We start from the raw sequence: 26,096 nt of genomic DNA, 5'->3' as shown, positions 1-26,096 counted from the left end.
TGACTTCTTCCAGTGACTTTTTAAAAGACCTCTTAGCATTTGAGTAGTGAGTGTTACCTTGGAGCAAATAGAGCCTTGATGCTTTCTATTACTTTGTTATTTAATTCTCCATTACAGATCAGAGCGGCAGTTCTTCTTTTTTTGTAATAGAGAACACCCAAGTTCAGAAGATTGGATTTTCTTACTTTGTGTTTGCCAGATAGTGTAAGAACTGGAATGTGGACCCATCTGACTGAATTCCTGAGCTCCTGTTCTTTTTACCATAACAGTCTTGCTGATTTCTAATTCTGGCGCTGAGAAGACACCTTGACTTATCAGTGTCCCTTCAGTCACAAATAGGAAAACCAACTCAAATGAGCTGGATTAAAACAGAGTTTAATAGTTCATGTAACTATAGATTCTAAGAGCACTCAGCCCGGATCCAGGAGCTCAAATGATGTCATCGGGGATTGATCTCTCTGCTTTCTTTTGGCTTTATTCTTGGCAGTTTCTGTCCTGTCATACATGACTTCATTGTTAACCTCCACTCTGCAGGCTGTAAGTCTGAAGAGAAAAGAGCCTCAGGAGCTGAAGTGGGACCCCTTGAGTTAGTTCTGGTTTGGCTTGGTCCATGTGTCTCTGTTGAGTAATCACTATTGCCAAATGCACTGAGTCTTCTGATTGGCGATTTGTAGGTTCCTGATCACTCTTGCTGTCAGGTGGAGGGGAAGCCCTCTGCCAGATGAATTCAGGAAAGAGATTGTTTGCCAAAGAAATTATCAGTAGAAGGAGAATTAATACTTGGCATGCACTGGCTGTTATCCATGTGTACATGGGCCTCTGTCCCCTCTTTTTAGCTTTGAGCTGTAGTCATCACTATGCTCAGTGGTTATGAATAGCCCACTAACATTAGAAAGTTCTAATTTGCCTATAGTACCTCCTTCTTACGCACGTTATTAAACTTCCTGTGATACAATGCTCTACTCTTCGTAGGGAGCTTTTTGCGTTGCTTTTAAGTTCAGCTGTTCTAGACCTTCCATATTGTTAATAACATTAATTAAATGCCCGTTCTGTGCTGAACACTGTAGAGACTAAAGAAGAATAAACTGTGGTCCTTTATCTCTTGAGGCTCATATAATTACTGAAGTAATTGCACACTGACAGACGTACTGTGATACAAAGTACTATATTATAAGGCATCATTGTAGTGTAGAGAAACAAAGATGCATTTTGAATAAGAGGATATAGAAGGCTTTTGTTTTTGTTTTAACTTCTAAGATTTGCATTGAATGTTGGCGGATAAGTAATGGGGGGAGGAACCTTCCAGGATAAGGAACTAGCGGAAGCAGAGGCACACAGAGAATGATTCAGAATGGATTTGAAACCAGAGTAGCTAGAAGTGGTTACAGTCCTCTGTGTGTGGGGCAGTGTGGTAAGGGTTTGGGGGCGGGGTAAACATTAGGTGAAGATCAAATTTTGGAGGCTTTTTGAAAACCTGACTTAGCAGTTTGAGAGTGAGAGATAGAGAGCTGAGGAGATGGCAGAGGTTTTTCAGAATAGTATGATCAAATCTGTGTTAGGAAGATAATTCAAATCAGATAGATTTCAGGGTAAAATGGATTGTTTGCAAGAGATAATTGGCCTGAACTATGAGATCAGTAAAAGAGAGGCAAGGGACATTAGAGAAATAAAATGGATACTGCGGAGTGGGGAAAAGGAGGGGTGAAATGTTTGTGCGATTTGCGGCACACGCGGTTGACCAGTTGATCCTGGACGGGTTACTCATCTAAGCTTAAGAAGTTATATTTGTACTTAAAATACTTACGAGTCTATAGGCAGGAGGTCTGACTGGCATAACAGCTCTTCCACGTTTTGAAGGAAAGGATAGCAAAATATGGGGTATGTATTTTAAGAAAGTATATAAGAAATGTCTTAGAAATGGCACAAGGATATGAATACAATTGGGAAGGAGCAGTTCCTTTCTAGATCAGAGGTTATTATCTTGGCTATAATGTTGTGAGTCAATTGTAGGAAGGAGAGTCACATGGTCAGAATTATTTTTTATCTGATTATAAAATGTGGGAAAATAAAAAAATTATTGAGAGGAAAAAAGAACTAGCCATAGTTTCTTAACTTAGAAATTCATTAATATGTTTACCTGTGTATATTTTTATATACTACATGTATACATAGAAGCTCGTATTTATTACGTGCCAGGCACTATCCTAAGCATTTCACATTTAACTCGTTTAATTTCAGAATGATCTCGTAAGGTAGGTATTATTATTTCCATGTTTTAGACAGGGAAACTGAGGCATAAGAGGTTAAGATTTTGACCAGACTGCATAATTAGGAGACAATAAAGCCAGAATTCAACTCCAAGAAATCTTAATTTTCTAGTTCTTGATCTTGCACCTGTCCTACTGTATCTCTTACATACTCTGCCGACACAGGTATCTTTTCGGGTTAGCATTGTCACTATTCAGTGTAGAAACCAAAGATTCCTGTGAGTTTTTTAAAAGAATTTATTCCTTTCGGGGTGCCCTGCTGGCTCATTCAGTAGAGCCTGCAACTAACTCTTAATCCCGGGGTTGTAAGTGTGAGGCCCACATGAAGAGTTTATTTAAAAATAGAAAAAAAGAATTGGAATTATTCCTTTTGTATTTGACTCTTGCTGCTTACTAACCAATATTTAGAAATCAGTGAGATTCAAATAATGTACAGTTTCTTCCTATCCAGAGTCAACCGAACTCATAATACTTAACAAACACCTACAAATACATACACAAACAAGCACATATCCCTGGATGATGAGTATATCTACCTTTCACGAAATTATTATTGTAGGTTTTTTTATTCTGAATATCCTCTCATTTACTTGGACTTCCATAGACCCAGTTTGTTCTAATTTAAGCCTCTGTGTTGTGCTTTCATGTGATTGTCATGTATAATTTTTATCCTTGGATGTAGATGGAAACATGAACTAATTTGACCCACAGAAGGGAGATGACAGGAATTCAGGAAATATTGCTGGTTCTGCTACTGAACCCTATAATACTCAAAATTAATCAGCACAGTTAAGTTACAACAATGCATATCAGAAATTTAATTCCTATTTGCTGAAATGGTAATGATTAATCCTAATTGGATGCCTGCATTTTCAGAAAGACGTGCCCGATGGGGTGAAAGAGCTATCAGAAGGTTCAGAAGAAAGCAGTGATGGTCAGTCAGATTCCCAGAGTTCTGAGAACAGCAGCAGCAGCAGTGATGGTGGCAGCAACAAGGAGGGAAAAAAGAGCAGGTGGAAAAGGAAAGGTAAATCCACCTGATCTCTCAATAAAGTCTTGAATGCTATAGGACACATGCCCTTGTTAGTAGCTCCTCTGTATTCAGACCCTGGGACAGTCCGTCTCTTTCCTTTCCCTTGAGATTGGTACCGTCCAGTAGAATTTCTTGCGATGATGGAAATATCCTGTGTCTGTGATGTCCAACCCAACGCAGCCAGTGGCTCATTATGTCTGTGAGCACTTGAAATATGGCAGTTTGACTGAGGGACTGAATTTGTTCTTCTTTTTAAATTTTCCTTTGAATAGTCATGCGTGGCTAGTGGCTATCAATTGGACAGCACGGCTCTCTAGGCTTTACCTGGATGGATATTCAGCTCTTGGTCATCCATAGCCTTTTTGAAGGATGCTCTTATTTGCCTCTTTAATCCTCTCTTCTAAAATTTGAGCACTTACTGCTCTAACAACCCTCTACTTACCAGGGAAAGAATGCTTTTCATTTCTACTAGCAAGGACTAAATTTCGTCCGTTCTTCGCTCTCCCCTGCTTGGTGTCTGCTTCGTAGCTTACCCCAAGAAAACATTTTTTAGGGAATAATGTCTGTTGCTGCAGCTTCCCTGGGATGGAATTTCCACTTAGGGATACATTTTATTATTTATTCTTGGTAATTATCTGTAGCTTCTTAGCAGAGTCTTCTTGAAGAGGACACATTGTTTTTGCCTCAGTGTTTATAAACTTAGCGGTACATGGCAGGTCAGATTTAAGCCAACTCATGATGGTTCCTTTGCAAGGACTGATACAGTGATATTCTAGAACAAAATGACATCCAAGAATTTCCCTAGCTTGGATATCCCCTTGGGTTTGTGTTACAGGTAAGCAGTCTTTGGATCTAGAACCTGGAGTTATATTTGTGAGAATACTTGGTTCATTAATTTTTTTTTAACGTTTATTTATTTGACAGACAGAGATCACAGTTAGGCAGAGAGGCAGGCAGAGAGAGAGGAAGGGAAGCAGGCTCCCTGCTGAGCAGAGAGCCGGATGCGGGGCTCCATCCCAGCACCCTGGGATCTTGACCTGAGCTGAAGGCAGAGGCTTTAACCCACTGAGCCACCCAGGCGCTCCTTGATTCATTAATTTTACGTGCCTTTGGAACTGTATCAGAAAAAAAGTCTGATTCATTACTATCCCTGCATTCATATGTGTGATACTCCTGGAGAGAACTGAGATAATTGGTGGCATTATTTGTGTTCTCTGGTAAAGCTACCACACATACAATTCGGGCACGTTTTGTAGTAAGAGGATTTTAGCTGTAAGATCACGATCACTTGGAGAGTAACCCAGATCTCAGATGTTAGGAGCAAATACGATAAAGTCAAGATAAAGCTAGCTCGTATGACCAGTATTCTTGAGCTAGAGATATGTTTTAGATCAGTGGCGAAAGGAGGTATGGTCCAGGGCCTTACATTCCTCAGAGTCCACTAAGGATCTTTGGGAGGGTGGAACCGAAGTGTTAAGGGCTCTGTCTCTCCTGCATGTACTGAGTTTAAACTTTTTTTTTTTTTTTTTAAGATTTATTTTTACTTGTTTTAGAGAAAGTACAAGCAGAAGGGCAGAGGGATTCCCAGGCAGACTCCATGCTGGGTGTGGGGGCAGTCTCACAGGGCTTGATCTCATAATCTTGAGATCACGACCTGAGCCAAACCAAGAGCCAGACACTGAACCAACTACAGCACCCAGGCGCCCCATCTAGTTTAAATTTTGGAAGTTGGTGATCTAAGATTAGGAACCAAGCCAAATCATCAAGCAGGAGAAACAGTAAGATTCATAATTTCTGGATGTGTCCAAAGACAGGAAAATCAATAACTGAGTGGGCCAGATTAGAGATTTTGGGAACAGAATCATGGTCTCAAGGGTCATTCCTTTTTACTTTTTTTTTTTTTTTTAAGATTTTATTTATTTATTTGGGGCACCTGGGTGGCTCAGTGGGTTAAGCGTCTGCCTTCAGCTCAGGTCATGATCTCAGGGTCCTGGGATCGAGCCCCACATCGGGCTCTCTGCTCAGCAGAGAGCCTGCTTCCCCCTCTCTCTCTGTCCGCCTCTCTGCCTACTTGTGATCTCTGTCTGTCTAATAAATAAATAAAATCTTTAAAGAAAAAAAAAAAAGATTTATTTATTTGACAGACAGAAATCACAAGTAGGCAGGCAGGCAAAGAGAGAGGGGGAAGTAGGCTTCCCACTGAACAGAGAGCCTGATGAGGGGCTCGATCCCAGGACCCTGAGATCATAACCTGAGCCGAAGGCAGAAGCTTTAACCCACTGAGCCACCCAGGCGCCCCACCCTTTCCACTTTCAATAGCCACATAACGCCGCAGTAGCTGTTCTGAGTAGTGGCTGTAACATATTTGTTACAGGTGATGTCTAAGAAATTAAGGTGTATATACTGTGATATAGGAAGATCTAAGAAATAACAACAGAATCCCATTGTCAGTAGGTTAATAGATTTAAATAGCATAACCTTGCACTATATTTGGCATTGTAACAGAAGATATTTAATAGCAAAATGATAGCAAATTCAGAATTGTGGTCCAGATAAAATGTTATTGAACTGCGTTGTTATTCATTCTTCTAGAAATGATCATATTATTGAATATTTATCTTCAGTTTACATTAAGATGAGATGTTCTGTAAAGCTCTTTTCTGATTATAGGTAGTCTGTTAAACGAGGGTAGAATGGGCTATAGATGGTGTTTGGAAGATGAAGGTAAGAGGTGCACATGATGTCATACGGAATTCATGTTTACTCTTTGTTGAGTGACCAACAATGAAGAATGATTCCGTTTCTCATAGGATGTGCTTCTCTTGTTCGTGGGTCATACGTACGGCATATGTCATGGATGTGTGAACTTTTAGGTACATATTATATAATCTGTGTATATTCGTGGCCTCCGGTGCAGGTTAACGCGCAAAGCTTGTAGTTAGTGGTGTTAGCAGCAGTGTGCAACAGAGCAGTTCTAAATCAGTTGCATTTATTAATAAAGGTAGAGCAAAGTAATTGTGCCTATTCCTTTGTCTTACTTAGGGCTTTAACTCTCAATCTGACATCACTTTATTTCAAATGCATTGTAAGACAGGAAGAACATTGAGATAGTATCAAAACCCACTTCCTTTTATGTACAAAAATAAAGAGCTCTGACAGCAAAACTGATACTTCTAGTTGAAAATCGATAGAAACTGGCTTGATGATAGGTATACCTTTCGGCCAAATAGGGACAGAGAACAGAACTTTGAAATTCAGTCCAATATTAAAAGAAGTTTATTGATTTCCATGTAAAGTGGAAGAACTTAGAAGTTCATAGTTTTGGTTCCTAATTGTCAGACAGGAAACAATGTTCAGAGAAGAGCTTTATGGAATTCCAAGCCAAGGTAAGGTGGACTAAATCCAGGGAAAAAAAGATTAAAATCAGCTTTTTCTGTTGCTTTTTTGGTAGAATCATAGCTAAGCAGAGTCTCTGCCTTTTCCCCCAAAATAAAATATAAATATTGCTGCATGAAGCAATGAGAGAAGTATTATTTTTATCTTCTGGTAGAGAAAGTTTATTAAATTTTGGCCTGCTTTTAAAGTGTCTCAAGAAACAAGTTAATTATGTAAAATACACCTTTTTACTTATAAGGAATTACTAATTCTTTCCAGGGGCATAATCTAATGTTAATTTAATTGCTTGTTCAAAGCTACTTTAAATTAGGAATTTGATAAATACTGTGTTTGGAGTCATTTCCCATACCAAAGACCTGCCTGCCCTGTAATATCATTTCTATATGTAAGTTTACTGAATGGGGATGATTATGCATAGAAATGTCTCCTTTACTCGGGAGAAAAACTCCTTTGGGCAAAGTTAACTTAGGTGGAGAGTGGTCTTTAAGAGAGATCTTCTTTTTTTATGTCTTGTGGTTGGTGGCTGAATGAGAGGATTGAGCTCCGTCATGTATTAAACATGACTCTATTAGGACTTGGATAGGTAGGATACCTAGAAACAAGGAAAGGTACCCAGGTATGGCCTCTGCATCTTTGATCAGGGGATTGCATGAATATTAATCAGTAGCTGCAGCCTGCCGAGTTTGAGGTAGACTCTACTTGGTGTGGGTAGAAGGTACTTAAAACCAAAACAGTCTGTTAACTTCTGGAAATGAAATTCCTCAAAAGACAGACTATGGTGAAAGTAAAAACTCTCCCTTAGGAGAAGGATTATGGTTTAGGAAGATTAAAACAGTTTTGGATACTTTAGTTGTTAATCAGTCTTTCAGCTATTATTCTTTCAACTATAGAAAAATGAGCTTCAGTTTTGTGTTACTGCTTCATTATTTCTGATAGTATTTCTAATACTTGAGAGGGGCCCCTTAGATATCTTCAGGAAGAAATAAAGTAGTGATTATTCACTAAAACCTTTAATTCAAAGGCATCTAATATGGATAGTCTATATCCCTTTGACCTTGTTCAGTATATTATTGATTGAAATAGAAAATTCTCAGAATTTTCTGAGATAATATAATCAGAAATATTATCAGAAAAATATTATCTTCTGAATGTATACTCAGTGGATAGTAGTAATTGTCCAGGTTTAAAAGACAATTTTAAACTGTCTTCTAAAGTTTAAAAGTTTGAAGTTTAAAAGTTTAAAGTTTCAGTAACAGAAGTTACTTCAGTAAACTATGTAAAACTGGCTTTAAGTGCCTCAGGTTCTAGGGGCGCCTGGGTGGCTCAGTTGGTTAAGCGTCCAGCTCTTGATTTTGGTTCAGGTCTTGATCTTAAGAGTTGTGAGTTCAAGCCTCAAGTTCTAAAATTTGTTTTAAATAATTTAAATAATAATAATTTTCTGAAAATAAGAAAATAAGCTTAAAAACTCACTTCTTTGCTAGTTTGCTGGGGTGGGAGTTGATTTTTAAGTCAAATAACAACTGTGGGTCCTTTGATCAGAGTTTGTTAATATTTTTTAAAAGTGGCTAATATTTTATGACTATGTATTTATATGAAAGCAAGCATTTTTGTTTCTAATCAGATACTAAATATGTTCCTAAAGAAGGGTTTTTAAAAACAATTAACATATAATGTATTACTTGCTTCAGGGATACAGGTCTGTGAATCATCAGCCTGCCACAATTCATAGCACTCACCATAGCACATACCTGCCCCAGTGTCCATCACCAGACACCCCATCCCTCCCACCCGCCTCCCCTCCGGCAACCCTCAGTTTGTTTCCTGAGATTGAGAGTGTCTTATGCCTTGGCTCCCTCGCTGGTTTCATCTAGTTTCATTTTCCTCTCCCTTTCCCTATGATCCTCTGTCTTGTTTCTCAAATACCTCATATCAGTGAGGTCATATGATAGTTGCCTTATAAGAGAGCTTTTAAGCATAGAGCAGTCCACATTGGAGCACCAGTAGTAGATCAGGATATAATCTTGAGAGGTATTATTTAGGCCATTCATTAGATTACTTACAAAATCAAGAAATACCTCTATTTAGACTGCTCACCGCACTCATTCCGTCTCTGGTACATATGTACTGTTTGTCAAGTATTTGGGAAATACAAATAAGGTATGGGCCCCATCCATATCTAGAGGTACAGAAAAAGAAGCAGACAGTTAGCAAATGGCTTTAATAAGTAACGAGTGTTTATGTATCACGGTATGGCAACGTATCACGGTATGGCAACACTAGAGTTGGAAGTTGTTAACTTTACCTGGGTTAGTAAGTATTGTGTGAGTTATAGGATAGTCTAATATACTTCCTTCCATTGGGAGTATAACCTCTAAGGAAGACAGGATGTATCATGGAAACAAAACATACATAAAGACAAGAAGGTAGAAAGGAAGCCATATGGAGATAAGTTTGGGTGGAGGGGGAGATTCGTGGAAAGAAAGAAGGGGAAAGAAGTAGGGATCAGTCTGTTGTTCATCCTTAGTGCTGGTCTCCGTTAGTTATAGGGTATTGCTATGCATAAAGTGATTTCTTAGGAGAATTAAGAAATGTAGTATGTATGGGTCAGAGAATAGCAACACCACTGACTATTTCAAATTTTCATAGCCACGTACCAAGAGGAACAAAAAAAAAATTTAAAGAGTTTATTTGACAGAGAGAGAAAGAATGCACGAGCAGAGGGATCAGCAGGCAGGGAAACAGGCAGGGAGCGTGATACAGAATTCGATCCCAGAACCCTGGGATCATGACCTGAGCCTAAGGCAGAAGCTTAACCAGCTGAGCCACACAGGTGCCCCAAGGACCAGAATTTTTGTTGATAGACCTTTTGCTGCTGGTTTCATCCTCTTGTCCATTTAAGATCTGAGTTACTACACTAGCTTTTCTAAATTTTAATTTTAATTTATTTTTATTATTTTTTTCTTTCAAGTTTTTGTTTAAATTCCAGGTCATTAAATACATTAGCTTTGATTTGTTTTTCTACGGATTATTGTTGATTGTGGTGTCTCTCCCAGTTGGTTGGGGGCCCCCAAATGTGGGTCAACAATCAGGTGTTAGCTGGTGGCCCTGGCAGTCAAAGAATTCACCTGAGGCAGAACGAAGGAGCTAGAAGTTTACTGAATACACACCACAGGGGAGCAGCAGGCAAGACAGCAAAAGAGAGACTCTCTGCACAAGGTGGTAGGTGAGGGCTGTTTTTAAAGGGGGAAAGCTAGGACATATGGGGGATATATGGCATCTTCCCTTTTTTGGTAATTGTGCCTGATTATAAGTAGCCCATTGGACAGTTAGGGCTTGTGGATATTGGTCAGATTAGAGTCCACTAGGGACCCTATTAAGCCAGGGGGCCGGGAAGAGGGAGCCCTTTTGCCTGATTCTACATTCCATTCCTCAAGCCTGTTGCCTAAAAGCAACCTCTACATTTATGTTAGCTCAGTTTATTTCTAATCACTGGTATTTGGGTTAAAAGAGTTCATTTCCATTTCACTCTTGAAAAATCATTTGTTCTGTGGATTTCCTTGATATGATGAGGTTAATTGGTGACATTAATCGGTCTTATTTGGAGTAAAAACAAACTGATGATAATTTTTCTCCAAGTGCCACTGTGTAAGATAGGATCATGAACAGTGTTCAGTCCTTGTGGGACTTTGTGGGCCAACACACTGGTATCCTAGCACTAACCAGTGATCTGTGAAACCCAGGAAACATTGGAATAGAGGGAAAGCAAAAATCATGATTTCCCACTGCTTTGCCTTGATTTGAGAGCTAAAGAAATATAATGTGTCTTGCACTGAAATTGAATTTACACTGAAATTTACCTGCAGCATACATACTGTCAAGAAATAAATGTAATTTGTTTTTAAAAATTACAAATAGCCACTTGATGAAGTTAAAATGCAGCATTAATGTTCATTTTTCAAACAAACGTCCTATTCTTAAAATCTTTATCGTTTTTAAATTGTAGCTCTAGGAGACCTTATTTCCTTATTTTGTAACTCTGTGTAACTCTGTAACTCTCTGTAACTCTCCATGCCCTTCCCACACACCTCCTACCCTGCATCCTCCCCTCCCCGGCTAGCTGGTTTATTCCCAGACTTTTTATCATAAAGTATTCTTTTCTTCCCTCCTCTGTCTATTATAGACTGACACTCAAGTAAAATATAGTAAAAATGGCCCAGCGATGTCAAATTTCTATGAAAGTACCTAAATGTTTGTTCTTACTTTTTGTATTTATTGTATAACAGACCAGTCTTTGGACTACATGTGAATAGTAATAGTCTAGATGGACCACATTTAAACAGCAGTGGTTTTAAATAATTTGTCAGTCTTATAAACTATTGGGAATGCTGTTTTTCTTTAACAGGGAAGGAGGAAAAATCTTGTATTTCTTCTTTAAAGGAAGAAAAACATAAAATGATCTTGCCCCCCCTTCTTTGAATTGAGAGTGGAAAATAACTCCACCTTCCTAAGCAAATAATGAACTATAATGATTGTTTACTAGCACTGCAGAGGCATTAGGCCAGCTCTCAGTCACTGCTCATCCTTCCTCAGAAGTAACTGCTGTTGTGGCCTCTGTCAGTATAGATTAGTTTTAGTTTTGCCTGTTTAAAATTTTTTATTAAATTATATTCAGAGGGGCGCCTGGGTGGCTCAGTGGGTTAAGCCAATGCCTTCGGCTCAGGTCATGATCTCAAAATCCTGGGATCGAGCCCTGTCGGGCCCTCTGCTCAGCAGGGAGCCTGCTTATCCCTCTCTCTGCCTGCCTCTCTGCTTACTTGTGATCTCTCTCTGTGTCAAATAATATTCAGAAAAACGCACTTTATAAAGCTTGCTGGATTTTTACAAATGGGACAGCACTGTGAACCAGCATTCAGATCTAAGAACAAAACATTTTCAGTGCTCCAGTAGTCCTCTCTATGCTCCCTTCTGGTAATAACCGCGGCCCCAAGTAACCACTGTAATAATTTCTGATAGTGTAGATCAGACATGTCTGGGACAGAACCAGAAGCTGTTCTTGACCTTAAATCAAATCATGCCTCTTGGGGAGGGGAGCACAGTAATGTTTATAAGTTTTCATCCATGTTTTTGTATATATTCATCAGATTCTTAAAACTGTGTAGTATTCTGTTTTATTAACTATTTTCCCCAGGAGCTCTACTTATCTATTCTACCACTGGTAAACATCAGGTTATTTTTAGTTTTTGCCTATTGTATTGTGAATGCTTTTGTATCTCTTTCTTTTTGTGCTCGATTCTTCTGGGTATGTACTTGGGAGCACAATTAACTGTAGTGTGTACTGCCCATTCTTCAGAGCAGTTGCACCATTTTATACTCCCACCAGTGTGTGAGTTCAGCTCTTTCACACGCTCACTCACTGTCGGTCTTTTAAATTTTAGACTTTGGTTAATATGTAATAGTGTTCCATGTAGTTTTAAGTTGTATTTTCATAATGGCCAACAGAATTGGAGTCCTCTTCATTATGAATCATTTGAATATCTCTTTATGGGTGCCTTTTCCAGTCTTTTCCATTTTTCATGGGTCATCTTTCCTTAATGATTGTAGTTCTTCATATATTGCCTTATTGAATATATATCTTGTAAGTAACTACTCCCTCTTTATGGCCTGTCTTTTTTACTCTGTAAAAAGTATCTTTTGATAAATACAATTTCCCAATTTTTAATATAATCAGTACATCCTTAAGAAAATTGCCTCTCCCACTGACATGAAAATAGATTCTTTTGGGCCATAAAACATGCTTTAACAAATTTAAAGGAATGGAAATGATCTACTGCTCTCAGATCATGGTTAAACTAGAAATCATAACTGAAATAGATATATAGATAGAATAGAAATAGATAACGGGAGGGCTCCTGGGTATCTTGGTTGTGTCTGCCTTCGGCTTGGGTTGCAATCCTGGGGTTCTGGGATGGAGCCCCACGTCAGGCTCCCTGCTCAGCGCGGTGTCTGCTGCCGGACCCCTGGTTTATGTGTGTGCATGCTCTCCTCCTTAATAAATAAAGCCTTAAAAAAAAAAAAGCCTTTAAAAAAGAAAGATAGCAAAATACAAGGAGATTAAACAACACACTGAATAAAAACAAGGGTCAAAGAAGAAATCTTGAGAAATTTAAAAAAAAAAAGCCTTTAAAAGCCTTTAAAAAAGAAAGATAGCAAAATGCAAGGAGATTAAACAACACACTGAATAAAAACAAGGGTCAAAGAAGAAATCTTGAGAAATTTTTAAATATTTTGAACTGAATGAAAATGAAAACAACGTATCAAAATTTGTGGTATGCAGTGAAGAAAGCACTGATTTACCTTTTTTTAAAAAGGGAAAAGACCTACATACACAAATTCAGGTTGAAGTAAACCCAAAACAAGAAAAACTTTTTCACAGTACTTTAAGAACTTAGATGAAATGGGATGATTTTGTTAGGAAAGTAGAATGCATAAAAATTGAACCCAATAGAAGTAGAAAAATCTAAACAATAAATGTTCATACAAACAGTGATACTGTTTCAATGATACTTTCAAATGAACACCATACTTAAATGGTTTTTCAGGGAAAATTCAACCATATGTTAAATGGGTCCATTTTCATACCATACTCTAGAATAAATTCCCAAAAAATGGGGGATATAATGTAAAACATGAAACGAAGTACTTAGGGAAAACATGTGTGAATTCCTTTTAAAACGTGAGAATAATGAAACTTTAAACTGTTTCTAGAAGCATGTGATTTTATGCCCTGACTCAGCAAACCCACTTCACAGAATCAATCCACAGACACACCATCAACAATACAAAATAACATAGCTTAAACTAATGCTTCTCAAGCTTGAGCATGCCTCAGATTTACGTGGAGCTTTTTTTTTTTTTAAAGATTTTATTTATATATTTGACAGAGGGAGACAACAAAAGACGGAACACAAGCAGGGGGAATGGGAAAGGGAGGAGGCTTCTTGTTGAGCACGTAGCCTGATGAACCAAAGGCAGACGCTTAAGGACTGAACCACCCAGGTGCCCCCATGGAGCTAATTTTGACACAGATTCCTGGGCCCTACCTTCAGAGTTTCTAATTCAGTGGACCTGGGCTGGGATCTAGTAATTTCATTTCCAACAGATTTTTAGTTTTTAAAGATTTTACTTATTTGAGAGGGAGAAGTGAGTACAGGGAGAGCGGGAGAGGGAGGAGCAGGCTCCCTGCTGAGCAAGGAGTCCAATGTGAGGCTCTATCCTAGGTCCCTGGGATCATGGGCATATGCTTAACTGAGCCACCCAGGTGCCCCTCCAATAGGTGTTTTTTTTTTTTAAGATTTTATTTATTGACGGAGAGAGACACAGAAAGAGAAGGAACACAAGCAGGGGAAGTGGGAGAGGGAGAAGCAGGCTTCCCGCTGAGCAGGGAGCCCGATGCGGGGCTTGATCCTACGACCCCAGGATCAGGACCTGAGCCAAAGGCAGATGCTTAACAACTGAGCCACCCAGGTGCCCCTCCAACAAATTTTTTAATACTGATTGTGTTTTCCCTAGTGTAACACCTTAAGAGCCACTGGTTAAGACTTAGTAATAAGAGCAAAAGTCCAGAAAGAACCAATATACTCATCATTCTGGTTGAAGAAATTATAGTACATCTGCACAGTGGAATTCTGTGTACCTATGAAAAGGAATGTGTTTTTTGTTCCAGAATGTTCCCAAGGATATATTGAATATATTAAGTTTTTAAAAAATCAATATTCTGGACAGCTTATGATACTTGATGCTTTGCTTAAATGAGTTAAAGTATTAAAATATCTCTACTGTTTTCACCAAAACAAAAACACAAGTTAAAAAACAATGGGGGGGGGGCGCCAGGGTGGCTCAGTGGGTCAAAGCCTCTACCTTCAGCTCGGGTTATGATCTCAGGGTCCTGGGATCGAGCTCCGCATCAGGCTCTCTGCTTAGCAGGGAGCCTGCCCCCCTCCCCCCGCCTACTTGTGATGTGTCTCTCTCTCTCTGTTAAATAATTAAATAAATAAAATCTTTAAAAAATATTTTAGAAAAACAGTGGAAGGATATAAATTAATATAAATGACCTCCTAAATGGGGAGAGAATAAAGAGGTATATACAGGGGAGGGAGCTAGACTTACATGGAAGTAAGTTGTTTTATCGCTTTACATCATTAAAATAAGTTTTTACTTTCTAGAAATATGAAACAAAACAAGCTCAAGAATATGTTAGATTTGTGGCATAATGGCATAAGTATGTTGCTTGGAATATATCTTAGTTACAGGAGACCAAACACCAATAAATCTTAAACTTCATTCAGTTGTCTTATTTTCAGGAATAGGTATGGTTTCTTTGAAATTAGATCTATAGTAGAAAGTAAATTAATAATTACAGTAATGTTATCAGGAACCAGGATTATCAAGGAAGAAGAGAAGTGATAGAATAATAGAATCAGAAAAGTTAGGTGCCAATCCTGTAATCTTAAATTTAGTTTGGTATCCATCCATGAATTTATTTTTCTCTTTCTAAAAGAAAGGCCTTTCTTGTTCCAGCCATTGAAAAGCCCTAGAACCAGCGGTAACCGCGTAGCAGTGAGCACTCCCTACCATGTACCACGTGGTCTTTTAACAACATTTCCAATTAAAAGACACCAGGGTCTTTGTAGAAGGGGCTGATCCAAGTTGGGCAAAAAAACATGCAAGGTTGCCTGACACACTTCTTGTGGCAGATAGTGAGGAAGCTGGATACTGCTGAGGCCATGTCCCAGAGGTGGTTTACAACTTGAAGGGTCTCCCATAAAACCAGAAGGTTATAGTTTGAGTGCCGAATTTGTAATGATTGTTTTTGATTCAAACATTTCAAATACATAAAAATCAGTGGGTTGATCATGACACTTCAAAATCAGTTTTACATCCCATTGGTTTACTGAGACTGCTGTAACAAATTACCACAAGCCACGGGCCTTAAAACAACAGAAATTTATTTTCTCACTTTCTGGAGGCCAGAAATCTGAAATCAGGGTGTTATGGAGGCTCTGGGGGGGAGCTCTGTTTCTTGTATTCTTCAGTTTCTGGTAGTTGCTGACTTCCCTGCCTTGTGGCTGCATCACTGCAGTCTCTGCCTGTCTTCACCTTCTTTTCTGTCTGCCCTCTGTGTCACTGGATTTAGGACACTGAGGTAATCCAGGATGATCTCAAGATCCTTAACTTAATTACATCTACCAAGACTCTTTTTCCAAATAATGTAACATGCACAGATTCTGGGGATTAGGACGTAATTTTTTGGTGGCCACCATTGAGCCCACAACAAGTACCCACTCATGTTGAAAATATACTGAGTTTGAATCTTGGCTGTGCCCCTGCCTGAGTCTTCCGGTAAATTAATTAAATTTCCTGATATGTAAAATTTAGATGATATTACAATATACATAGAATGTGTATATTGAAATTTATGTATGAATATATGTCCTTGGATTGAGCCTTGTGTCAGGCTCCCTGCTCAGTGGAAAGTCCGCTTCTCCCTCTCCTCCGGTCCCCCTGCTTGTGCTGCTTTTTCTTTCTGTCTCAAATCTATAAATAAAACGTTTTAAAAAATAAATATATGTCTTTAAAAATCTTTTCATATTTTTATTTGTGTAGAAAAATGTCAGTAAGGATGGGGCGCCTGGGTGGCTCAGTGGGTTAAAGCCTCTGCCTTCGGCTCGGGTCGTGGTCCCGGGGTCCTGGGATCGAGCCCCGCGTCGGGCTCTCTGCTCAGCGGGGAGCCTGCTTCCTCCTCTCTCTCTCTGACTGCCTCTCTACTTCCTTGTGATCTCTGTCTGTCAAATAAATAAATAAAATATTAAAAAAAAGAAAAAGAAAAATGTCAGTAAGGATGCTAAGCCAAATCCATCATTTAGTTATTTCTGCGGGTAGAATTGGAAGAGTTTGGATGGGAGTAGAAAGGACTTGTACCCATCTTACTTTTTTTTTTTTTTAAGATCATCCTTATTTAACAGAGAGAGACACAGTGAGAGAGGGAACACAAGCAGGATGAATGGGAGAGGGAGAGCCCTGAGCAGGGAGCCCTATATGGGACTGGATCTCAAGACCTTGGGGTCATGACCTTAGCTGAAGGCAGACGCTTGATGACTGGGCCACCCAAGCGCCCCACTTGTACCGACCGTCTTAGAGGGTAGTTCTGTGAAATTCTGTTCAGACGAACCTAGCATGCTGTTAGAGGCATACGAGATAGTTACTTTTGGTTTTCTTACTAATAAATTATGTTTGAAGACAGTGTAGCCACTGGAAGTAATTATGAGACAGAAGTTTCTCACCATGTGTTTAAGCCTTTAATATTTAAAAGTTAGGACAAAGTTTAAGTTTCATAGACGTTATGAGACCTGTACTTGGCATTAAGTTAGTTCTGGGAGATGTTCCTTACTGGTGGGTCCTGAAATTTTCATTACTTAGTTCAGCTGGCTTGAGATATGTTTATGGTTCATTTGTTAGAAAGGGCTTTTGCCTTAAGGGGGAAGGTCCAAATAGTTTGCCCTGGTACTTCCAGATAGCTTTACTGCCTCCTTTACAGGCTGCAAAGTGGACTTCTTAGATACTTTAATAGAATTATTTTGTTTGTTTTCTGTTTATTCTTGGGCAGTATTTAAGGCAGGTTAGGAGATGTATATTTTCAGTTTTCTGCAAACCATTAAAAGGAACATAGTCAAATATTAATAGTCTTTAGTTTTATTATGTCCCTTTAAGAACATTGGTCAAATCAAAGACAGGCAGTAACAAGTGTTGAGAAGGATTAGAACCCTCATACATTGCTGTGGAATTGTAAAAATGGTATAGCCATTTTGGAGAACATTTTGACGGTGCCTCAGAAAGTTAAACATTAAGTTGATGTAAGTCACCCAGCAGTTCTACTTTAAGATCTGAATCCAGAAGAATTGAAAATTTATGTCCAACACAAAATCATGCTAATTAGTGTTCTTCATATCATATTTCAGAATGGCCAAAAGGGGAAACAACCCAAATTGTCCCATCAGCTAATGAATGAACAAAATGCACCATTTGCATACAGTGGTCTGTTATTCGATGATAAAAAGGAAGTATTTGATCCATGCTTCAATATGGATTTGCATACAGTGGTCTGTTATTCGATGATAAAAAGGAAGTATTGATCCATGCTTCAATATGGATCAAACTTCAAAACATGCTCAGTGAAAAAAGCCAGTCACGAAAGAGCTCATATTGTCTGATTCCATTTATATGAAAGGTCTAAAATAGGCAAATGTATAGGGACATAAAGTAGATTAGTGATTGCATAGCACTAGGGGCATAGTTAGGGAAAAGAGGGGTGATAGCCAACCAGTACAGGATTTTTGTGGGTGGTGAATATTGATTCTGGTGATGGTTGCACAACTTTTAACCAAAGCCATTGAAATTTTACACTTTAGGTGAGTTGTATCTTACATAAATCTTATATCAGTAAAGCTGTTGTTTTTTAAAAATTGGTCAACATAAGTAGACCAAGGATGTGGTTTCTTTTTGCTGCTCAGTTATCTCAAGAATTATCCGTCTTTATTTTTGTATTTTGTACGATATATCACACTGAATTTTTTCTTGATGTTGTACTTTATGTCAGTTCTTTCCCATATATAAACCCGATGGTCAGGGTGGGAGTGCAAAGGCAGGAATGCCGAGTGTGATAAGTCACCTTCTTCGTATCGTCTGCCGTTGCATCCTCTTTAAATGTTATCTGCTATGTATTTCTTTCTTAGGACTTACAAGAATCTGTTGAAAAGCTGTTTTCCCAAACTTGTATAGTCCAGTGAACCATGCTTCTGCATTGTTGTGTCAGGTAGCTACCACCAACAAACTTTATATGGTGTCATTAAGCTCTGTAGTCATGCCATGAGATGCCATTTTCCTCTCCGGTTTCAGTGCAGTTACTGTGGAACGGAGAAGGTGTTAGGAAGCATCTCGTCTTCCAGAGTCATCACTGGCAGTAGGGCTTACTGTTGTATTATTTCTGTTTTTAAGGGGCCTGAATCAGCATTTTATGTGTCACCTCTTACCATGAGTAACGCACTGCTGAACTTTAAAGAACATAAAAATCGAATCGCTATTTTAGTATGGTAGGGTATAGGCTCCTGAAGGGAAAACTTACTCACATAAGGCTAAGGTTTGGGCAAGCTCTGATGAGGTCTGAGACAAGTAGTGATGAAGGAGAGAGGAATTACACCCGTGCAAACGTGCATTGCTTCAATGAGAGAAGTCCCGAAGCACCCTCTCCCCCCATTGGTGGGCCGGAAACTGTTGGTTTAAGAGATGAAGGAATAGTAGGAATTAAAGTTGTAATAGAGTTTTTGAGGTAGAATGGCCTTACTGCCTTCATTTTAAAGATAGGGAAGACAGGGAGCCATTCTGTCAGCCCAGGGCTCTTTCACTGTATCATGTTGTCTTTGGATTTACGTTAAGAACCTACATACTATCCAGCAGGCTCTAGAATCTTCTCAGGTTTTATCTAATTTGATGACTCATGGTTTATATTCTGCTTCCTGTTTCAGTCAGTCTATTGAAAAAAAATCAAAGAATGAAAAGTAATGAATACTAACACCCATCCCTTCCCCATCCTATCATCCTTCACTAGAGCTTTCTGAGGAAATAATCTGAAAAGGGAGGCTGTTTGCAGTAGAACTCCAAAAAGAAGATCCTTCCCAAAAGTGTTTGGTCACAGTTCTTAATACAGGTAGCAGCATATGATTGGGGAAGGAATGGTGCTTGATAGCAACTGTGATAACCACATTATTTATTGTCATTTTTCTCTCCATTAGTATCGTCTAGACTGTCACAGCCATCCTCTCCCCAGTCAGGCTGCCCATCACCTACCATTCCAGCAGGTAAAGTCATTTCTCCGTCACAGAAGCACAGCAAGAAGGCACTAAAGCAGGTAATCATGCTGATCTGTGTGTATCAAGTCTTATTACAAATTGAGGATTCTAGAAGCCACTTTTTTTTTTTTTAAGATTTTATTTATTTATTTGACAGAGAGAGATACAAGTAGGCAGAGAGGCAGGCAGAGAGAGTGAGAGGGAAGCAGGCTCCCTGCCGAGCAGAGAGCCCGATGCGGGACTCGATCCCAGGACCCTGAGACCATGACCCGAGCCGAAGGCAGCGGCTTAAACCACTGAGCCACCCAGGCGCCCTAGAAGCCACTTCTTGAAAGGGCATTGGGTCCTTTTAAGGAGAAATTTCATGCAGTTTCCCGATTTGGATTTAGTAATTTATGTACTTGTGTGTTTTAGGTTTGTGGTAGCTCGTCTTTTTATCGCGTTTTAAAAGCTCTTTATTTGTTCCTAATTTGCTAAGAGGTTTGCGTGCATGTTTGTGGTTTTAAAATTATGAATAGGTGTTGAACTTTTCAGGTTTGTTTCTTCATTTATTGGGATGATCAGGTAGCTTTTCTCTTTAAATTTGCTAATATACAGACTTCCATGGCTAGAATTTTCTAATGTTAACATATACTTAGGTTTCAGGAATAAACTACATGTTCGTTATGTATTTTTTAATATGTTATGAATTTTTCTTTTCTTTTTTTTTAAAGATTGTATTTATTTATTTGACAGAGAGAGATCACAAGTAGGCAGAGAGGCAGGCAGAGAGAGAGAGGAGGAAGCAGGCTTCCCGCTGAGCAGAGAGCCTGATGCGGGGCTCAATCCCAGGACCCTGAGATCATGACCTGAGCCGAAGGCAGCGGCTTAACCCACTGAGCCACCCAGGCGCCCCTGAATTTTTCTTTTTTAAGATTTTTGCTTGGATTTTGCTGTTTTCTTGTATAAATACTTGTACAATTTTGGAATCAGGGTGGTTCTAGCGTTAATAAAATAAGTTGGGTAGCTCGCTTATTTTTCTAGATTTTGGAAAACAATTAAGAATTGTTTTCTTAGCATTTCAGTTTCATCTGTCACTCATTTGATTCCTGCTTTTTGAACTAATTTTGGAAAAATTTTTTCTTAATTTTGTATATTTCTCTTAAAAAATAGTTTCTTTCATCTGACTTTTTAAAATACTTGCATAGAGTTATAGCAGTATTCCTTTACGTTTTCTTTTTTTTTTTTTTTAAGATTTTGTTTATTTATTTGACAGACAAAGATCACAAGTAGGCAGAGAGGCAGGCAGAGAGAGAGGAGGAAGCAGGCTCCCTGCTGAGCAGAGAGCTGGATGTGTGGCAGGACCTCGGGATCATGACCTGAGCTGAAGGCAGAGGATTTAACCCACTGAGTCACCCAGGCGCCCCTACGTTTTCTTTTTTGTTGCACATTTATAATGTATCTTCCCTCCAGCGCTACTTGTCATTGGTCTCTGTTATAGGGCTTTTCAAAGAATTTGTTTTTTTGAAATGCAAATGATCAATACAAATCACTAATAATTAACTGAATATTGACAGATTACTTTTATTTTTTAATTTTTTAGTTTTTTAAAGATTTTATTTATTTATTTGACAGAGATCACAAGTAGGCAGAGAGATAGGGGGAAGCAGGCTCCCCGCTGAGCAGAGTGCCCAATGTGGGGCTTCATCCCAGGACCCTGGGATCATGACCTGAGCCGATGGCAGAGGCTTTAACCCACTGAGTCACCTGGGTGCCCCGACAGATTACTTTTATCCTCAGATTGGTATAAACTAAAGAGGTTAGTTATCAGGCAGTGGCAAGTGTATAGAAAAATGGCTACTGGTAGTTTGCTGGTGCAATATAAGTTATTGTACTTTGGAAAGAAATCTTGTGATCATCTGCTAAAATTGTAAATGCACATCCCCTACAACTAAGCATTTGAACGTTTTGGAACGTAGATTAGAAAAATACAAATAGGGGCGCCTGGGTGGCTCAGTGGATTAAAGCCTCTGCCTTCAGCTCAGGTCATGATCTCGGGGTCCTGGGATCGAGCCCCACATTGGGCTCTCTGCTCAGCAGGTAGCCTGCTTCCTCCTCTCTCCCTGCCTGCCTCTCTACCTACTTGTGATCTCTGTCTGTCAAATAAATAAATAAATAATCTTTAGAAAAAAAAAGAAAAAGAAAAATACAAATATACATTCCAATTACACACAGAAAAATAATTGCATTCAAGTTTATATTAGCAAAAACTTGCACAACTATCTTATGATCTCCCTGATATGAGGAAGTGGAAATGCAACGTGGGGGTTTGGGGGTAGGAAAAGAAAAAATGAAAGAAGATGGGATCGGGAGTGAGACAAACCATAAAAGACTCAATCTCACAAAACAGGCTGAGGGTTGCTTGGGAGAGGGGGTTCGGGAGAGGGGGGTGGAGTTATGGACATGGGGGAGGGTGTGTGCTATGGTGAGTGCTGTGAAATGTGTAAGCCTGATGATTCACAGACCTAGGGATAAAAATACATTATATGTTTATTAAAAATTTTAAAAATTTAAAAAAACCTTGCAACCAATTATATATTAGGGAATTCTTCGTAAATTATGCCATTTCTATATGCTGGATAATTGTGCAAGATTAAGAGTTTGTAATGTGATTGTTTTATATGTATAGAAATGGAAGCATCACCACACTAGAATGTTGAATCACTAAAATTAAGTTGTATTCCATCATGCAGAACATGATACCATTGATAAAAATAAACACATACCCACAAAATAATATTTTAGTTTTATTTATTTTTTTTTAAAGATTTTATTTATTTATTTGATAGAAAGAGAAATTACAAGTAGGCAGAGAGGCAGGCAGAGGGCGGGGAGGTGGGGGGGGGGGAGCAGGCTCCCTGCTAAGGAGAGAGCCTGATGGCCGGGCTCCATCCCAGGACCCTGCCATCTTGACCTGAGCTGAAGGCAGTGGCTTAATCCACTAAGCCACCCAGGCATCCCAATATTTTATTTTTAATAGAAACATACACACGTCAGTATTTTTAAAAAGCTAAATGAGGAAAAATAAATTGACTTTAGTTATCTCTGAAGATTAAGGGATAAGACTGGTGGTCAGGAGAGTTTAGTTTTATGTTTGAATTAAATGGTAAAGATGTAATCATGTATTATCTATGTAATTGAAGTTTTAAAAATTATGTGGTCCTTTAAGTATTAAAAGGCGTATTTAAAGCAAAAGCACTTTTATTAAAGAGTTTCAGAAATTTGATAGGATTAATTGCTGTCTGCCTGGATAATTTCACAGCAGTTGTATTTTTATAAGTTCTTTGATATATTTTAGGAAGTATAAGATGCTTCCACAGGAAAAAGTCCTGTATTTTCCTAAACCTTGTTAGATAATGCATGACATGTATACTATTCCTGTAATCCTAAGAGTCAAATGTGTTTTCTTTAAAGAGTATCAGTATGGAAAAGTTTGTAAATTAGGTCATTGGCATGTAAAGATCTTGCCTCCATTGTATGTTTTTTATAGTGTTAGGTGAGAAAAACTTCAATATAAGTTATCCTTTACCACAATGAAGATTTTTGTTGTTGTTGTTTTTAAAATAGAATTAGAAACAGAGTTTGTAAACTACTGAGGGAGGAAATATCTAAGTAGTACAGTTCTTAGAGAGGCTGTAAGTTACTCTTTTTCCATCATGTATCTGATATACACAATCGCAATAGGAATAGATGAGATCAAATGGTTCTGTTAAATTTTGCATTATCCTAGAAAATCTGGATATTGTGAGTGACAGGGAAAGACCCAGTGTTTGCCACCCAGGAAGCCTGTGAACGTTTCCTGTGCTGATTGCAGAGTGAGAGAGAAGCTATAATCAGTGATCAGACAGCACTGACAATTTTTTATACATTGTGCTCCTGCCTTGGTTGTTATAAATATTGTAGGTGAGTGTGAACCAGACCCCTGATTCACTCAGTTAATTTTTTTCCTTTGGCAGCTTAGGTCAAGATCCATTGTTCCACCATGCCTGTAGAACATAGCAGGAGATGAGTATGAAGAGGCAGTGGGAACTGAGTAGGCAGTTACTCCACACTGTTTCTTTTGCATGATTGTCTTGAAGGTTAAAGCTTAAACTGGCAATTTAGCAAGGTCATAGATTTCCAATCTTTTTCCTAAATGTGGCTTTACTTTCTTAGTTTCTGTGTCTTTTTTTTCTTTTTTTAAACCTTGTGTTAAAAAGTTGTCTTTGTATATTTTCATGACTAAACTCTAGGAAGCTGTCTTCTTAATCATTCTGAATAGTTTAGTGTAGTGTTTGATATAAACTAGAAATATTATAGAAATGAAACTATGCTGAAATAGCCAGAAGAAACTATACTGTTCCTGGAACTAGTATTTTCTGACTTCCCTTCCCTTCTCTTTACTGTGTTGCGGTAAATTGCTGAGGATTTGGTCATTGTGCCAGATCTTACCGCTCTTACAGGAGATCAGAATCAAGTAATTATTTAACACCTATTGTTCAAGTGTATCATCTCTGAAATAGATGTAAGCTGAATATTTATATTTCTACATAGAGCTAATGGAAATGGTACTCTTTTTGGTAAAGGGCTTAGAATTTTATTTTCAGAGAAGATTGGAAACCTCTAATTTTTTGCTGCTACAAGTATGGAAAGTCCATGCTTTACTGGTGATTTTAAGTTCTAAAAATGTGAGTAATTCTCATATTTATACACAAGAGTAATACTGCCAAAAAATATTCCGACTCTTAAATATCATTTTGGGCTTGTATTTAATTGGTTTCATTTAGGTTCTTGTTTACTTTGATAGCTTTCAGAGAAATTGGATGATCATCATGCTCCTCACCACGTAAACAGCAGTCGTTCCGTTTCTGTTATTACTAAAAAATGATTGTGTTTTATTGCTTCTAATTAGTTTTCTCTTACAGGCTCTGAAACAGCAACAGCAAAAGAAGCAGCAGCAACAGCAATGCAGGGCGAGCATGTCCATCTCCTCCAACCAGCCTCTCTCTCTGAAGACTGTCAAAGCATCCAGTGACTCTGCACCCACCAAACCTGGTAGGCAGACATGGGTGTCTGTCTTTTTCCAGTGTTTCTAGGCTATTTTTCTAGTTTGTATACCTTATCATTTATTTTCAAGTTACTGGGTTTCTTTACGTAGTCTATTACTGTCAGATTATCAATATAAATCCTTTCAGGATAAATGGGAAAATTTTATGCAGAATCATCATGCAGTTATGAAAAAATAAATTGGCAAAATAGGCACATTAGAATGAAATAAATGACTGACTTCCAAGATGCCTAACCCAGTAATACTGGATGCCTCTAATCAGTGACCTTACAAAGTGATGTTGCCAAGACCAAACTCAGACTAAACTCTTCACCAGCTCTCTCCTTTAAAGATAAAAAGCTTTCAGGGCTCCTGAGTAGCTCAGTGGGTTAAAGCCTCTGCCTTCGGCTCAGGTCATGATCCCAGGGTCCTGGGATCGAGCCCCAAATCGGGCTCTCTGCTCTGCGGAGAGCCTGCTTCCTCCTCTCTCTCTGCCTGCCTCCCTGCCTACTTGTGATCTCTCTTTCTGTCAAATAAATAAATAAAATCTTTAAAACAAAAAAAAAGAGACAAGTAATCGCTAAAAATAAATAAATAAAGCTCAAAAAAAAAAAAGGATAAAAAGCTTTCCTAAGAACATAGGGTACATTTGCGTTTCCATTAGATATAAACACAGGCCTTTGGATTTTTGTTGTTGTTTGTTTTGTTTTGTTTTTCATCTAACCCCCAGATTAGATACAGACTTTGTATTTTATTATCCATTCATTTTGATCCTAGCTGGTTATATGGGCCTGCCAAATTTAAGCGGCATCTTGCAGAACTTTGCATTTTTGTTAGGAGGGAAGTTTACCACCGGAAGCAAATAATGTTTTGGGAGAGGGAAGTGATTTTATTTTACTTTTTAACTCTGAATTTGCAGGGTCACATTGCATCACACATAGCTCCTTTCAGTTCGTGTTGAATGATTTGTTCAGTTGGTTTCTATCTGTAACCTCAGTGTCACCAGTCTTTGATGTATCTTTTCTCTTAGCAATATGGGAAGGAAAGCCGTCTGATGGGCAGTCAGGCAGCCCTCAAAACTCCAACTCCAGCTATTCGTGTTCCGTTCAAGTGGAAAATCCCTTGCTAGGCTTGGGGAAGAAGTCATTCCAGAGGTCTGACAGGCTCCACACAAGTAAGTTAATATACAAACTCTGCATCTTAATTTGTCAACTCTGTGTTTGAAATTCATCAGCTCTTTTGTGGTTTGGTTCTTTTTCTGGCAGTAGGTTGTTTTGTCCGGCATTACTTATGCCTGCCTTCCGTGCACAGAAAAGGAGAAGGACTCGTAATGAAACATGGTAAACTGTCCCTTTTTTCCTGCTCCCTTTGAAATCCCACTAAGATGGGAATATGGAAATATAAAAGATTAGATTCATGAGAGTGAAGAAAAC

At 38.6% G+C, this 26,096-nt stretch overlaps 1 protein-coding gene across 6 annotated transcripts in view; it reads left to right on the top strand.

The window, feature by feature from the left end:
• The window catches only part of ASXL2 (ASXL transcriptional regulator 2), a 140,013-nt gene that overhangs the window by 89,186 nt on the left and 24,731 nt on the right, over nt 1–26,096 (top strand). For 5 of the 6 annotated variants that reach the window (XM_045979121.1, XM_045979120.1, XM_045979124.1 and 2 more), the window contains 4 exons: nt 3,144–3,294; nt 19,542–19,657; nt 24,542–24,671; nt 25,694–25,837. In XM_045979121.1, coding sequence (XP_045835077.1) covers nt 3,144–3,294; nt 19,542–19,657; nt 24,542–24,671; nt 25,694–25,837 — 541 coding nt within the window. The remainder of the gene's footprint in view (nt 1–3,143; nt 3,295–19,541; nt 19,658–24,541; nt 24,672–25,693; nt 25,838–26,096) is intronic. The other variant, XM_045979125.1, reaches the window with a different exon arrangement.

This window comes from Meles meles, chromosome 15 (genome assembly GCF_922984935.1).
Source record: "Meles meles chromosome 15, mMelMel3.1 paternal haplotype, whole genome shotgun sequence".
In the NCBI taxonomy this organism is placed as follows: domain Eukaryota; kingdom Metazoa; phylum Chordata; class Mammalia; order Carnivora; family Mustelidae; genus Meles; species Meles meles.
This window is presented reverse-complemented; position numbering and strand designations above follow the sequence as displayed.